This window comes from Amyelois transitella, chromosome 9 (assembly GCF_032362555.1).
Source record: "Amyelois transitella isolate CPQ chromosome 9, ilAmyTran1.1, whole genome shotgun sequence".
Lineage (NCBI taxonomy): Eukaryota > Metazoa > Arthropoda > Insecta > Lepidoptera > Pyralidae > Amyelois > Amyelois transitella.
In genome coordinates, this window is record NC_083512.1 from 7,159,196 (window position 1) to 7,175,102 (window position 15,907).

The window sequence follows — 15,907 nt, forward strand, 5'->3', positions numbered from 1 at the left end:
TCTCAAACAAAGCGGTATAGTGTCGTGGTGACGGCAATTTCTCGACGAGCAATTACAGGGTGAGGGCGCCACCTAACGTATTTACAGTTTGTAAGCCTGATAGGAAAACTTTGGAACGATATGTACATATATACAAAACATAATCCCGCCTCTTTGTTTAAAGAGAAGGAGAAACTACGAGAAGAAAGAAGTATATTTCCACTTGCCTCAATCTTTGCTTCAACCAATTTCATCGAACTTTAAAACACATGAAGTTTAAAACAATTAGCTACTTCATAGAGTCATTATTTAAGGTGAACTAGACTTGACTAATGAAGTTATCACAGTTGTTGTTTTAGGCGACGAGCTATAGTTTTACCGAAACGTGGCCTGCGAGTATGGTAATAGGTTTAAGATAGAATGGGATCGGTTAGATAGCATAGGATCCGATTGAATGCAGTTTTCTGAGATGTCCGGTTTAATCCAATTCAAAAACTCCTGTAACAGAACGTAGGCTTTTTTGTTGAAACTGTCAGTGAACAATTAATACTTATTCACGCAGTTATATATCTCACATAGATAGGTCATATTTTCTATGAAATTGTGGCTAATAGCTTATATAAGTATATAACTAATATAATTTGTCTTCAAGTAAATATAGCTTTTCCTATCTTTATATAGGTAAAGTTTTACTGTTTGTATTGCGGTCGGAACATTATTTTACAAAAATCACATAATATTCAAAGGCTTCTAACGAGATTTCCGCATCATCGGGATGTTTGATGTTTACCAGATATTGAATATCAATGCTTCTGTGATACCGTCACCTGGGTCTTGTTCCACTTTTTCAATCGTTTTTGCGTCAGAAATAATAATTTCCTATAGCTGTTACTTGCGGATTCACTACTACAATGTACAAATGAAACCAGCGTTTAGAAATTTAGAAATAAAATACAAACATACAATCACGCCCCTTTCTCGGAGGGGTAGGCAGAGACTACATCTTTCCTTCTTTGAATAAGATAATTTCCCGAAATTCCTGTCTTCATTCGAAAAATAGTTTTACGTTACATGTTTTATTGACATAGGATGAGCGTCTTACAAACATGCCAACTAAAAAAATCTTGATCATTTATAAAACTTGTGAACATTTAATACGGATGCATACATTTATATGTGTTCTCGTCTATACCCCTTGTGGGATAGTCAGAGCCAACAGTCTTGAAACGTTCAGCTTAATGATAGAATTGAGATTCAAATAGTTACAAGTTGATAGCCCATCGCCTTAAAGAAGAATCCTAAGTTTATATGTCTATCTATTAGTCGCCTTTTACGACATCTTTTTTTTATTGATGCTGGGAACCACACGGCTAACTAGTACGGATGCATTTGCGAGAATTTTAGGCTATCAAAACCTTGATGTTCTTTTGCTTTATTTTAGTCACGGTTTTATTAATTAAATTATATTAATATATATAAAATTATATTAATTAAATAATGTAGGTACGTCCCTGGTCTAACAATTGTGAATTAAATAATGAATGTGCATTTGCGATTTGTTGAATAATTTCTATGTTTCTTTGTTCATTGATATTCGGAATTAATATTTCAGAATTATTTACATACTTAGTACGGGTTGAATCACCTATAATTCTTATAATGATAGTCAAACCAATAAGCAGTCAAATCTCCGCTTGTCCAAAATGCGTTGTGTTACTTTTATTGTTCCGTTTACATTAAAATATAACGTAAACTGTTACAAAGGCTATGGTGCAATTCACACAATATGTTCCAAGAGCAGTATGTGTGATTTGTCAAAAAAAATAGAATACGAGTAGAATATAACTATAACATGTTTGAATGTGACATGGCTTTAACTAGATTTTCATAAGCTTTGCTTCCTCTTAGTTTTTACGACAATAAATTTTTCTTTCTTTTTTTATTAATTCCAGGTAAAAAAGAGCACACTCGTATGATGAAATAAAAGTCAGCTTAATAAAGAGACACAATTTCTGCGCCTAATAAGAGAGTCGTCCTTAATAATAGTCTAAGAACGTTGTGTGAAGTTTATTGTTTAATAAGTCTAGTTTATTAGATAGCTACGTAATATTCTTTTCATTGTACACCTTTACAGTAACAATTACAAAATTATCAAATAGTGTGTTGTTAATATAGCGTTATAGCATAGAATTTTGGGGAAACAGTTTTAAATGTAATCTGCAAAGAGCCTTTATAGCTCAAAAAAGGGCTATACGCGCCATGACGAGAATTCCACCTTGGGAGTCTTGTGTAAGTTTTTTTAAAAAATTAGAAATTTTAACTGTACCTAGTCTGTACATCCTGGTCCTTTTAAATAACTTTTATAAAGAAAGGCATCTCTACGAGTCTGAAGAAGAAATGATTGAGAGAGAAAACAGCCGTAGAAAGAACTTAAGGACAGGAATACATCCTACTCTAAGAGTGATAACGCAAGGTGTACGTTTCCAAACAGTGGTTTTTTTCAACAAGTTGCCTATAGAGTTAAAGACTATACGCAGTCGAAACATTTTTAATAAAAAGTTGAGGGCCCTTCTTGTTAAAAAATGTTGTTACTCCCTAAGTGAATTTTAATTTAATTTAATGTATGTAAGTAAGTAGTAACATTATATTTTTATTTTTATAAGTACCTAGATTTAAGATTTTTTATAAATTCGAACACAATATTTTTTGTTTACCGAATAAATAAATAAAAAAAAAAAATAAACTTAGTTGGTTAAAAGATTATTTTTCAGACAAATAAATACCTTCTTAAAAGCACATCATCAAAGCATTGGATAAATGGGTATTTAAAAAAAATTAAAATTCTCTGTACAATTGAACTGAATTTGATTTTGAATTTAAAAAAGTGCACAAACATCTTTTCATCTTCTTTTTCGATATATAGCTAAAAAGCAAAATTCGTAAATTATTTCATTATTCTTTTCTTAAAATTAAGCACCAATGAACCAGTCAGATAATCAACAATTTTTCTTTATGACATTTAGAAAGTTTAGTTAACGTACATAATAGTAGATAGTTATAAAGGAAAAAGTCATAAATAATTAAATCCATACTTTCTGACATGTAAAAAAATCTTGTTTCTCGTAAAAAGAGTTAAAAATAACAAAAACAAAACAAGATAACAAATTATTTTGATGAAATTAAATTACTTTAAGCGTCAAAAGCGCATACATTTGACGTTTTTGCTATATATTCATTAAAATTGTATATTGTAGTTGAAGAAAATATGATAAAAAAATATCTTTTAATCTACATGATTTTTTATAAAATATAAACTTACCAATCATTATATCCCGCAAACGACTTCGAATATTTCACCGTTTATATATTACAGTAGTTCTAAAGTTTTTTCACAACAATTTACTAAGAAAATATAAAGAAACGCGGTACCAATTTTCCTTAAAAGAACATTTCTCCCAAATCTACTGAGTATTAGCTTTATCTTTCAGTAATCAGGGTATAAACCCTTTTCAATAAAAACGGGATTCAATGCGGGGATGAAGGTAGTTCACACGCAGGGTGTCCCGTACCGACTGAACGGCATCCGGGGTAGTTTTCCCGAGTTCAATTTCGCATGGAAAGCTGGAAGTCGTGAATACCTACATACATATCTTAGCAAAGTACAGCACGATATCAATTTGTGGACAGAGCCATCTATACGTATAAAAGTGGACTAAAAGTGTTTTCCGCAAACGCCATCTAATGGAATTTTTGTGAATTATTCCTGTAGGTATAAAGGTTCTTGGTGAAAATTTAAGAACATTCAAAGTTTTATCGTACTTGTTGATAACAAGAGGGCGTTAATGCATATTCGACAGTTAATATTCACGAATTAATAAAATAAATCTTTTACATATCAAACTACAATATGAGCAATTTATGTTGTTATCAATCGTTCATTTCTGAATTTGGGGTAGGTTAAATGTTGATTTGCAATAATTGCGATATTTGGAAAATTGATAACTTTATTCTACGTAAAGCTGTTTTCGTGACGAAAATAACGGGTACTTATTAAAACTTAAATTAATTATTTAAACACGCCTCTGAATCTCAATTCCATTATCAAGTTACTCTCTTTTACGCGTAGCTTCGCCCGTGCGAATTTAGCGTCACCTACATTCGCGAATAGCCCCCTTATGTCTTTTTTCAGACTCTTAATTAGATAGATATATATTTAAACAAAAAAAATTATAACAGAAGAGTGACATCAAACAAATAAAATTACTTTCGCACTTATATTATTGCACACCGTTGGTATGCAGTTTAATTTATTGGTCTTGTTAATATTGGTTTTGGACCCACCCTATTTGGGATAAAAACGTGTAAACAAAATGAGTTTGTTTAAAACAGTAGTATAAACATATTTGAACTACATCGTGCCTAAATAATATAATTATAAATCTGCTGTTTTAAAAATATCTAAGATAGTGAAGGTTAAGTTCGTAGCGCGTTCTACGAAAATGCTACGAACTTTTTACCCTTTTTAAGTTATTCATTCAAAAATGTTTGTTTCATTGCTATTTGTCTGTATATTTATATAAATTATTTTGTTTTTTGAAATACCTATATCATTATTATTTTTGTAATAATTATACATATCGACTAATTGATTGTGTATGAAATTCTCCAAATAAAAAACATCTAAAACTAAACTAATTTTACGGAAACACAGTTATAACTCTTTAGTTGTATCAAATGAAAATAGTAGGTTCAGTAATAGATTTGGCGGGATCTTGGCTACAATTAAAACACCCTAATGGACATTAGGTAAGATTTACCGGAAACATGTGTTCAGTTCACTGAGGGAGGGTCTTCACTGGAAATAATTAACTCATTAGAAACTACACCGTGTACATTACATTTGGTCATGTCTCTTTCTTGAAGGGCTGATAGAGCCATGTTTCTTCGGTCGGGCACGGTCCCTCCATATCTACTCATTTTGCTTCATTTCCATCCAACATTCTCTTCGTGCAAACTCATCGATTTACGGTAACCATGACTTGACATTTCGTCAGGTTGTCGCCGATTTGATCAAGATTTGTTTGTCTAAGCATACCCACCCTAGTAACAAATTTGGTACTATAAAAGATCGAAGAGCGTTCCACGTGCTAATAAGCAGTCATGATTAGCACTATATTAATGTCGTAGACGTTTAAAAAAGGCCGAATAGGCTGCAGTATTATGAGTTATTAATTCTTTAAACATTACATAAAAGTAGTCACGATGATAAATTAGCTATGTACGTACATAGTTGTAAAGTAAAAGTTAAAAGATACATTTTACTAAACAAAGGTATTTGCATCGTTTGTAGTATAAATATGCTCTATAGGTAAATATTACCCAATAATGTTTATAGTATCATTTTGTACTGTGTACGATTTCCATGATCTTTTTTATCACACTTGTTTTCCATTTCTTAAGTGCTTGTTGTGTCGAAGTATTCTTAAAAAAATGAAGAAAAATATATGTTACTGTAGCTATTGTTAATAAACGAAATGTGTAATAAGGTATACTATAATACTTTCGTGGACTTTAAATCTACGGTAATTTATACTTTCGAAAAATTTTTATTTTTTTATGTTAAATATTAGTTTTATAACAGTAATACAAACTCACTAATAAAACTTATTAAAATATAAAGTAACTAAGAAATGCACTAGGAAACACTTTGGTGCTATAAAGTCCTGTAAAAGAATTTTCATGGCTAGACCGATAACCATGTTAAAGGGTTTTTAAAAGGTTAAAACTTTATGTAATAGCAGCATATTGGGACTTTTGTAGTGCAAATTTGTCTTATAATAGAGTCTTTGGTTCTGTTATAGTACTATTACCACAATAGTGATTCTGAAGTGATTTATAAAAGTGTCAGTAATGTCTACAGTATTAAATAGTATAATCTCATGCTTTATACTCTTTAAAGAGCAATATATTAAATACTATAGGCCGCCCGTGACTTCGTGGAATCAATCCCGCGGGAACTCCGGGATAAGTAGCTTATATGTTATTCTGGGTTTTCAGCTACCTACATACCTTTCATCGTAATAGGTTCAGTAGTTTTTGCGTGAAAGAATAACAAACATCCATACTGACATACTCACAAACTTTTGCATTTATAATATTAATGGGATTCTTTTGTGTCGTTTTAAGAGCCAATTTATAGGTCTGAAATGCCTTTTATCTTATTGAACTAAACCACATTTTTAAAAACGTTTATAGTACAAGCAGTTACCATTATAAGCCTACTATATCACTGGTGATAAAATGCCTTAGATAAAGAGTTTAATATTACTTGAGTATTACTATTTAACATTTCAATGCTGCTAGCCTTCTGGGCACACTCCCGCAGGTTGATGCTATGCAGGCAGAGAGTACAGTTTGTAAATTTCTTTTAGAGTTTAAGTTTGTAATACATAAAACATGAATTAAGAGAAATGAATAAATAAGACACGTAGAGGAAGATTATGACATCTGTACATACATACATACATACATAAAATCACGCCTCTTTCCCGGAGGGGTAGGCAGAGACTACCTCTTTCCACTTGCCACGATCTCTGCATACTTCTTTCGCTTCGTCCACATTCATAACTCTCTTCATACAAGCTCGGCGGTTTCGGGTACTTTTGACCTGACCCTTTACCAGGACGTCCTTAATTTGATCAAGATACGTTCGTCTAGGTCTTCCCACTCCGACCTTTCCCTCCACACTCTCCTTGTATATCTGCTTAGTCAACCTGCTTTCATTCATCCTCTCCACATGACCGAACCATCTTAACATACCCTTTTCTATTCCTGTAACTACATCTTCTTTCACATCACAACATTCCCTTATCACGCTGTTCCTTATCCTGTCACTCAATTTCACACCCATCATACTCCTTAACGCTCTCATTTCCACTGCATTTATTCTGCTTTCATGCTTCTTTTGCCATACCCAACTTTCACTCCCATACATTAATGTCGGGACCAACACGCCCCTGTGCACAGCCAGTCGAGCCTTTTTGGATAGTTTCTGACTGCTCATAAAGGCATGCAAAGCTCCATTCACCATGTTCCCCGCGTTCACTCTCCTTTCAATATCACTATCATACTTGCCATCTGATGTAAACTTTGATCCTAGATATACAAACTCTTTCACTTGCTCCACTTTTTCTCCTCCAATCAAAATATTACATGCTGTCATTTCTTTCTCCATTTCAAAAACCAGTGTTTTAGTTTTACTTACGTTCACTTTCATTCCTTTCTCTTTTAAAGCTTCATGCATACAGTTTACCATCTCCTGTAACTCCTCCGCTGATGACGCCAGTATAACCTGATCGTCGGCATAGAGCAGACAATTGACGAGTAACTCATTCATCCTTAATCCACTTTTAGACTCTTTCAAATCTGTCAAACAGCTATCCATAAATAGGTTGAACAGCCACGGTGACGCAACACATCCTTGCCAAACGCCTTTCTCAATCTTAAACCACTCAGTGTGCGCTCCGTTTATCCTGACACAAGCACTCGAATCCTCATATAAGGATTTCAGTGCTCGTATTAAGAGACTGCTCACCCCATGCATAGAAAGTGCTGACCACAATTCATTCCTCTCAACTCTGTCATAGGCCTTTTCCAGATCTACGAATGTGCAATAGACTTTTTGACTCTTGGCCAAAAACTTTTCGGCTATGCACCGCAAGGAAAAGACCTGATCAGTACATCCCATTCCCTTTCGAAATCCCGCTTGAGCATCCCATATTTTGTCATCAGTTTCATTCCTGACTCTATTAATCAATACCTTAGCATACAATTTGCCGACGACGCTAAGCAGGCTTATACCACGATAATTTTTGCAGTCCAGCTGTGACCCTTTTCCTTTGTAAAGTGGCACGATAACAGCCTTACACCAATCTTTTGGTACTCGGCCGCTTCTCCAACACAAATTGAAAAGGCAGTACAACTGACTAGCTACTACGCCTTTTCCTGCTTTAAGCATCTCGACCGACACTCTATCACACCCAGCAGTCTTTCCCGCTTTCATACTCTTAAGTGCTTCCACAATTTCGAACATTTCAATTTCGCCTTCCATCTCATTCTCTTTTTCTTCGCTATAGCAGAAATCTTTCTTATTTCCTTCCTTTTTTTCAAATAAACTTTCAAAATAGTCCTTCCATATCTTTAGTACACATTCTTCTCCTTTCACAACGCTACCATCCTGGCATCTGATCCTAGTCAGCTCTCTGGTTATAGTATTTCCTCGGGCTGACCTTACGGATTTCCAGAATACTTTCAGATTTGACTGAAAGTCTTCTGATAGCCTTTTATCAAAATCCTCTTTATACTCTTCTTTCTTTCTAATCACAGCTTTCTTAACCAAATCTTTCATTTTCTTATATTCCTTACGTGCTTCATTCACATCTTCATCTATAACCTCTTGCATTCTTAAGTTAGCTTTTGCTGCTAACAAATCCAGCCATGCTTTCTTCTTTAATCGCACAAGTTCTTGCACATCTTTACTCATCCACGCATTTTTGTGATTTTTTCCTTTCCTTCTTCTACTTACACCACACACTTCAACAGCTACTTTCACAATTCTTTCTTTAAATTCCTTCCATCCATCTTCAATATCGCTCATTTCCTCTAAATCTTCAAATTCATCCTTCAGTCTATTAATATACTTCTTACCTACATCCATATCTTGCAAATTTTCTACTTTTACTCTTTCCAAAGCGCTGGTTTGCTCCCTTACCCTGTGCCGCCAGCGATTGAAGATACCCCTTATCCGGGATATCACCAGTAAATGGTCCGAGTCAATGCCAGCACCGCGATATGCACGGGTATCCAGCACTTTGTTCTTCAATCTTTCATCTACAATCACAAAGTCTATCATACTTTTTAAAATACCTTCCACTCTTGTGTAGGTGTGGATCTCTTTATGTTGAAACATTGAGTTCGACACAAAAAGATCCCACTCTAGACAAATTTCTAATACACTTCTTCCATTATCATTCACCTTTTCGTCACCAAACGCACCAAGCACCTTTTCATATCCATCACGCTTTACACCCACCCATCCATTAAAATCACCTAACATAATAATCTTCTCATTTGGCTTGGTAACTTTCAATACTTCTCTTACACTATTCCAGAACTCCTCGTTTTCGCTTTTTGCTGATGTTGTACCCCTCGAACCCACATCCCAAGGTGCATAAACACCTAGAACGAAGATCCGAGTGATTCCAACTTTCAGCCTAATCCATAGAAGACGAGGGCTGACACACTCATACTCATTCACGCACTCAGCCATTCGTGCAGAAAGAATTAGACCGACCCCTTGACAGCCTCGGCTGGTACTGGAAATTCCAGACCAATACGCCGTGTAAGGGCCGTGCTGCGTCGCGTCGCATCCTTTCCGCTTCGTTTCATTCACGCACAACACATCCAAACGTCTTTCATCCATCATCTGGCATACTTCCTCAATCTTATCCTTCATTCCTCCTCTTACATTCATCGTCGCAAAGCGGCTTTTAGCAGACCGCATACCGCTCCCGCCGGGAACGAGACGTGATGGGGTGCGGACACCATCGCCGCCATCTAGGTGCTCTTTCAAAAAATTTGCATCCATGCGATTCCCACGAGACGCTAGGGAAAAATTTTGTCCGCCCCAGCAGAGCCCCGCATGCCAGGGTAAGGCTAGCCATTACCTGGGGGTCGCCCAACCCCATGGCGGAAGTGGCACGCTCGAGACTAGGCTCGCCCCTAGCCATGCATCCATCGGCGCGGCAGACCTTAGATTGGCAGGGATTTACATTAAAGAGGAATCCCAAGTCTATCCCTTAGTCGGCTCTTACGACATCCGTGGGAAAGAGATGGAGTGGTCCTATTCTTTTGTAATGGTGCCGGGAACCACACGGCACTGTAAGTATATTTATTTAATTTTTCAATAGAATCTAGGCGTGACTCAATACCGTTCATCTATTTTTCTTCTTGGAAAATAAATAAGGAAATCAATTTTATGAATTTATACATTTTAATATACGACTATTAAGTGATTGTATTATACAATGAAATCATGTAAAATTCGCGTTGAAGGTAGGTAAAATTTTTACTATGAATACGGAAAACTGTTCATATTTTCTTGTTACTTTTGATTGAGTTTTAGCTCACATGGAAAAAAACAATTCCTACCTAATAGATATAATTGTATTTATATTTATGCCACGGCTATTACTTAGGTTCATTATTTTAGTTTTATTTAAGTACTCATTTTGTGATATTGAATCACAAAATGAGTACTTAAATAAAACTAAGTCAATAGAAGTATGTCGGAATAATGGCAAGTGTCTGCCTTGCCTACCCCATCCTCCTTGCCTTGACTACCAACCCAACGACATTTTGCACGAAATTATTCTTTACTAAAAAAATTTAAAAACTTTTTTATCATCCAAGACTTGGATGATAAAAAAGTTTTCAATTTAATATTTGATTCCTTGATGCACGGGCGAGTAGTGTGGTAACTGCCCCCGTAGTATTGTAGTGTGGCTCACGCAACGCCGTTTTTATCTCCTGAAAACTATCCCTGTTTCGCTTTTTATTATGTCGCAAAACAGGTGAACAACAGATTTTCTCGCGTGAAAACCGCGTTGCTCGTTCCATACTATGGGGGCTGAAATGCATTACGAAACGACTAAAACAATGAATTAGCTGATGAAGAAATGGAATCGCCGTCATTTGTTTATTTTACACTTATAGGTATATAGAAAAAAAAAATATTAGTAATTAAAAATATACGAGTTTTGTACTTGAAATAAGCGCAAAGAGTTTCTAACCGGTTTCGTTAGTTTATTGGGCAACTTTTTTTTCATATGCATGTCAAAATAGAAAATTTCCATAATAAGAATAATAAATGAATAAGAGACCAAATCAAAAAAAAAATACACTTACTACTTCTAATCAAGAGTGAAAAGAATTTCAAACTAAAAGTAAGCGAGCGAACGCAAGAACGCAACATTTCATGTTTGGTGGCCGGCATCGGCGAGTGCGGCCGAGATGGCGAGGCGTCCGCGCGGTCACACGACGCCACTTCTATCCGCGAGCGCCCTCCGCCTCCCTCCGATCCGCCGCCGCCTCCGCGGCCAGCGCGGCGCCCGTCGAGCGGAATTCGCACGAGCGGCGGGCCTCGCAACTAGAATCGGTTCAGTGTACGTGCGACCGCTTGCGGCCGAGGACGAATTGCCGCGCCACCGCGCCACACTCAGCTTATTACGCAGTAGCAGCAGTCGCAACCGCGTGGACTTTGCGTACAAACTTTCAAGTGTCCTACCGTTAGTGCGTTTAACCCAATAATTCACGTACTCTTTTAAAAAAAGACCCAGTGATAACTGTTGTGTGTGGTAATCAGTGTGGAAAAGTTCTAAAGTCGTGACTCTGAACTTGTGAAGGAACGCTCGAATTTGCGCAGTGATAATATCACCAGGACTGTCGACAGCGCTGAAGATAGGTCGAGACAATATTCGGTGTTTCGAGCCGATACTAGCCACGTTACAAGGTTAACGCGCCTCTAGCCCGCCAGTGATGAATTGGAAAATCGGCGCGTAGTCGCTCACGTGGTCGCGCCCCGCCCCCGCCTCGCCCGCACTTATATTTAGCGAAAATCGCCTCTCGGGAGCGGTCCGACGGCTGAAGCTCTCTGCGCACATCGCTGTTTATGAACAGCGAGACGCCACATGTTATTGGCTTCGAATAACATAGCCGATAAGGAGAAGACAGATAACCTCTCCGGATCACGGCTCGGGTCCGGTCCGACGATATTCTGGAAATAGAAAGAAATCGGTTAAAATCTGAAAGGAGAACAAACTGAGATGCTAACGGCCGGTGTCGGCACGCGCCGGTGAGCGCTCGAACCGACACACCTTCCAAAAATTTCCACTGATCGAAATCGAAACGGCGAGATGTCTTTACAAGGAGGCGGTAATTACCAAAGCCCATGGTCTTCACAGACCGGTCTGGCGGAGTTAGAGGGTCAAATGGGCGAGTTAGAGCCCTTAGGGGAACTAGTAGAAGCGGGATTTGAACCACAGACTCGAGCGCGTTCAAACACGTGGCCACTGCCGAGGCCAGAAAACTATGTGGAACCGTCTGATGATACAGGTTCTAAGAAGAATTCGAACCAAAACTTGACCGGTAAATATCATTTATCCACGACAACACAGTAACAAAATGAGGTCGCTTATGTGCAATATCAATAAAATATATCTTGTGAGAGAGGTCAATATAAAACATTAAAGGAACAGAGGTCAATATAATAAAATAGCAAAAACAAATAGAAATAAAATGTTTCACTTGTTTACATTTGCCGAAAGATAGTGAGTGGTACGACAAAAACAATGTTGGCGAACTTTATCTGGGCCTGAAAAGTAAACATAAAACTTTAATTGGAAATAAAATTGTACTGTATATAATTTGAAATACATAGTTAAATATCAACATTTGAAAATTACGTAACAATGCTTGTTATCTGAATATATAATATTTTAAAATATAATGCAAATACGGAAAGTATTAAACTTCAAACACCAACTTAACAGTCTTAATGACATTATCATTAAGACTTTTTTGGAATTTATATGATTTACTTTTGTATCAATATATATGTATGGGGATATCTGGATTAAATTGAAATAGTTATTTATCATCGCACGCAATTTCACAAATGCGTAATTCAAATGGATATTTCTTTCTCCAAACGGGATTATTACATTACATTTTGTAAAGTATTAAGAAATAATTATAAACGATCAATTAATGTTTTATAGATAGGTACAACTAATTTAAAGCAGCTACTACGAAATTTTTGTGCTATGCTAACATTTTTTAAGGCAAAACTTGTGGGATCACAGAAATTGAATTATACAATACAAGATGTGGGTGATTATAATTACGTTCATACTTTCACACTCCTGAAATTAATTTGGCTGACGTTTGGTTCATAAGCGGATTAAAACCTGGATTGGTACAATGTGATATTTCATATTTAGTTTACGGTAGATAATTTTTAAATACTTACTCCTGTATATTGTCGGTTCTCTTATAAAAATTGGTTAGGTACTCATTATTTTTGATTTCTAATTTGAGTTTCTTCAATAACAATAAAATAACAGAAAGATACCTAAAAGTTACTTAAATATGACAATAAAAACTGCTGGATCATTATTATTAACTATATTGTATCAAAACATTTACGTTTCTTTAAACGTTAATTAGTTACAGATCATTTATCAGGATAAATAAAAGAATCTAAGAGGGAGGGTTCTAGATCAACCAGAACATGTTAATCAATTAATATTCTTTATAACTTCATCGCAAAGGAAGCAATTACCTTAAACATATGCGGTTGAATCATAAGAAGTTGAAGAATATATACACAATAAAGGGTCTATGAATATTATTATTACTTATTGAATGGAAAATTTATAAAAAAAAAACATTTCACCAATTAACTCAATAATTTAAAGAATCGATTAAACGCAGTTGCACATTAGGGATATCGCAAACAACTCGCTGAAGTTTGCATACGAGTAACATACTTGTTAAAACTACTTGTAAATAATACTATTTTTTTAAAGTTACATGATATTTTTAACGAGAGACTTCAATTTTAAATCAAAGGATCGTGGCCATAGGCGCATCCCAAACATCTTTCAAAATAAAAACTAACGCAACCGGGACTAACGCTAGTAAGATGATAATTTCAATGAGATAATTCGAATAATTTGCCTGAAAAAAAATTTATTTAAAAAAAAATTCAAAGTCACGATTCCTTGCTTCCTCTAGTAATTAAATTAATTTTATTGTTGTTTCGGTAAATAATCTGTATGTAATTGGATCAATCAATTTTTTTATTATTCTAGGAATAATATTATACCTATCAAAGCTGGTCAGATTGAGTAGCAAAGTTTATGACAATTTTTTAATGAAGGATCATTTTGAGATGAAGTTTAGGATTTGCAGACGTAAAATAAATAAAATTTAAGGATTAAGTTTACATTTAACACATTGTATAACGCATTTTTGTACTACATTTCCGAATTAATTATTGGAATGCTTATTATAATGAAGTTGAATAGGTACATGAATCTATTATGATAAAGTAAGGTAACTTTGCCACGTATTTCAATATAGAACGTAATAGTGCTTAACGTTCATGTAATAATTTAGAACATAAAATAAATTCCAACTCATAATAAACTAAAACGATTTAATAAAGTAAAACTATCAGCAACTACAAGTTCTAAAATTTCAAATGGTGTTCCTATCGCGATCCAATTCGCGGATCCTATTAAACAGAAAATATATCACACTATAGAACATTCAAAACTATTTGGCATGATTTCAGATTTGTAAGTTTTGTCATAGAGAAAATAAATAAGGAAAGTAATGGATATTTGCTACCTATACATACATGGAAGTAAAACAGGCTCTGTTTATTATCTTTTTTAAATTTTGATAATAAAAATATTTGATAAAATATATCGATGGATAACTTCTATCCATCGATATATTTTAATGACATGGAATAAAACTTTTCAATTTTGCTCCTTGGTTCATATATACATACAAGAGGAACTCCTCGATTACATTTTAAACAATTTATGTGGAGAAAATCTGAAATATATTTGGTAGTACTTTCGATTAAATTAAAAAAAACTGATGACTGAAATGATGATAATTAACATAATTGAAAACACATACAAAAAAGATAAAAAATTTAAACATAAAATTTTAACAATATTTATTAAATGTTGAAGGTGCCCCGCCGCTGCCTAGTTCGGCGGTGACGGCCAAGAAAAACTCATCCCGTCGCAACGCGTGGGGAAACCTCTCGTATGCAGATCTCATCACCCAGGCCATCACATCAGCTCAAGACAACCGACTTACACTGTCCCAGATCTACGAGTGGATGGTCCAGAATGTGCCATATTTTAAAGATAAGGGAGATAGCAATTCTTCAGCTGGATGGAAGGTAAGTTTTAGCATACCTTTTTAGTTGCATATATCTTGAAATAATACCTACCGCGAGAATGTTAACTGCACTTTGGGAGAACTTACTGCCCGAATTAAGAACTTTTTTATTCTATTTATTATTATACACGAAAGTAAGACCATAGAAAAATTTTGCCCATATGTGACACGTTTATTACATTTATAAATTTCTTGCTTTTTCGATACTATGTATTGTTAAACAGAGGAAACAATTGGTTTATGCATCATAGCATATGATAATGTTTATAAACAACCATGGAACAATTAGTTTCCCTAATAAAGATAAATATATAAATAAATATATTTTGTACTATATGTCTTTTATGACAAAATTGGAATATTTTAAATTTCTGTTTGAAAATTTCAATAAAAGTAACTTTGAATATAACAGAACATACTTCGTCCCCTTAAAGGAATTCCTCAGGTGATTCACTTGGCTTCAGTCCATTGGACTACAGTGAAAAATATCATGTCACTACAAAATCTTAACAATTTTAAAATTTTTGTAGTTTTTACAAGGATCGCTGTTCTATTACTTGATTAAAATATTCTTATGGATATTTTGAGATCCCCATTGAGAGATTGAGGTAAAATGGCATAGCACAATATGAAGGAAAATTACATGTAACTTTTCATTCTTATACAATCAGTCGCACAGCCCTTTTGTGATACTATATATATATATATATATATATATACTAACTAGCTGTGCCCGCGACTTCGTCCGCGTGGAATTAATAACGAAAAATGTTTTACCCTGTAGTAACAACGTGGAACATAACTAAGGTTGATGCTTGAAAAAAATATTAAAATATCTATTAACTCACTTTTTTGAATTGGTGCCGTGTGGTTCCCGGCACCAATT

The 15,907-nt window shown here is 35.0% G+C and overlaps 1 protein-coding gene across 2 annotated transcripts in view; it reads left to right on the plus strand.

Moving 5' to 3' along the window:
* The first annotated feature begins 11,160 nt into the window (after nucleotides 1-11,160).
* LOC106143249 (forkhead box protein O) overlaps nucleotides 11,161-15,907 on the plus strand; it is an 83,825-nt gene continuing 79,078 nt past the window's right edge. The window contains exons 1-2 of one of the 2 annotated variants that reach the window (XM_013345287.2): nucleotides 11,161-12,183; nucleotides 14,808-15,022. In XM_013345287.2, coding sequence (XP_013200741.1) covers nucleotides 11,952-12,183; nucleotides 14,808-15,022 — 447 coding nt within the window. In that variant the 5' untranslated portion in view covers nucleotides 11,161-11,951. The remainder of the gene's footprint in view (nucleotides 12,184-14,807; nucleotides 15,023-15,907) is intronic. The other variant, XM_013345286.2, reaches the window with a different exon arrangement.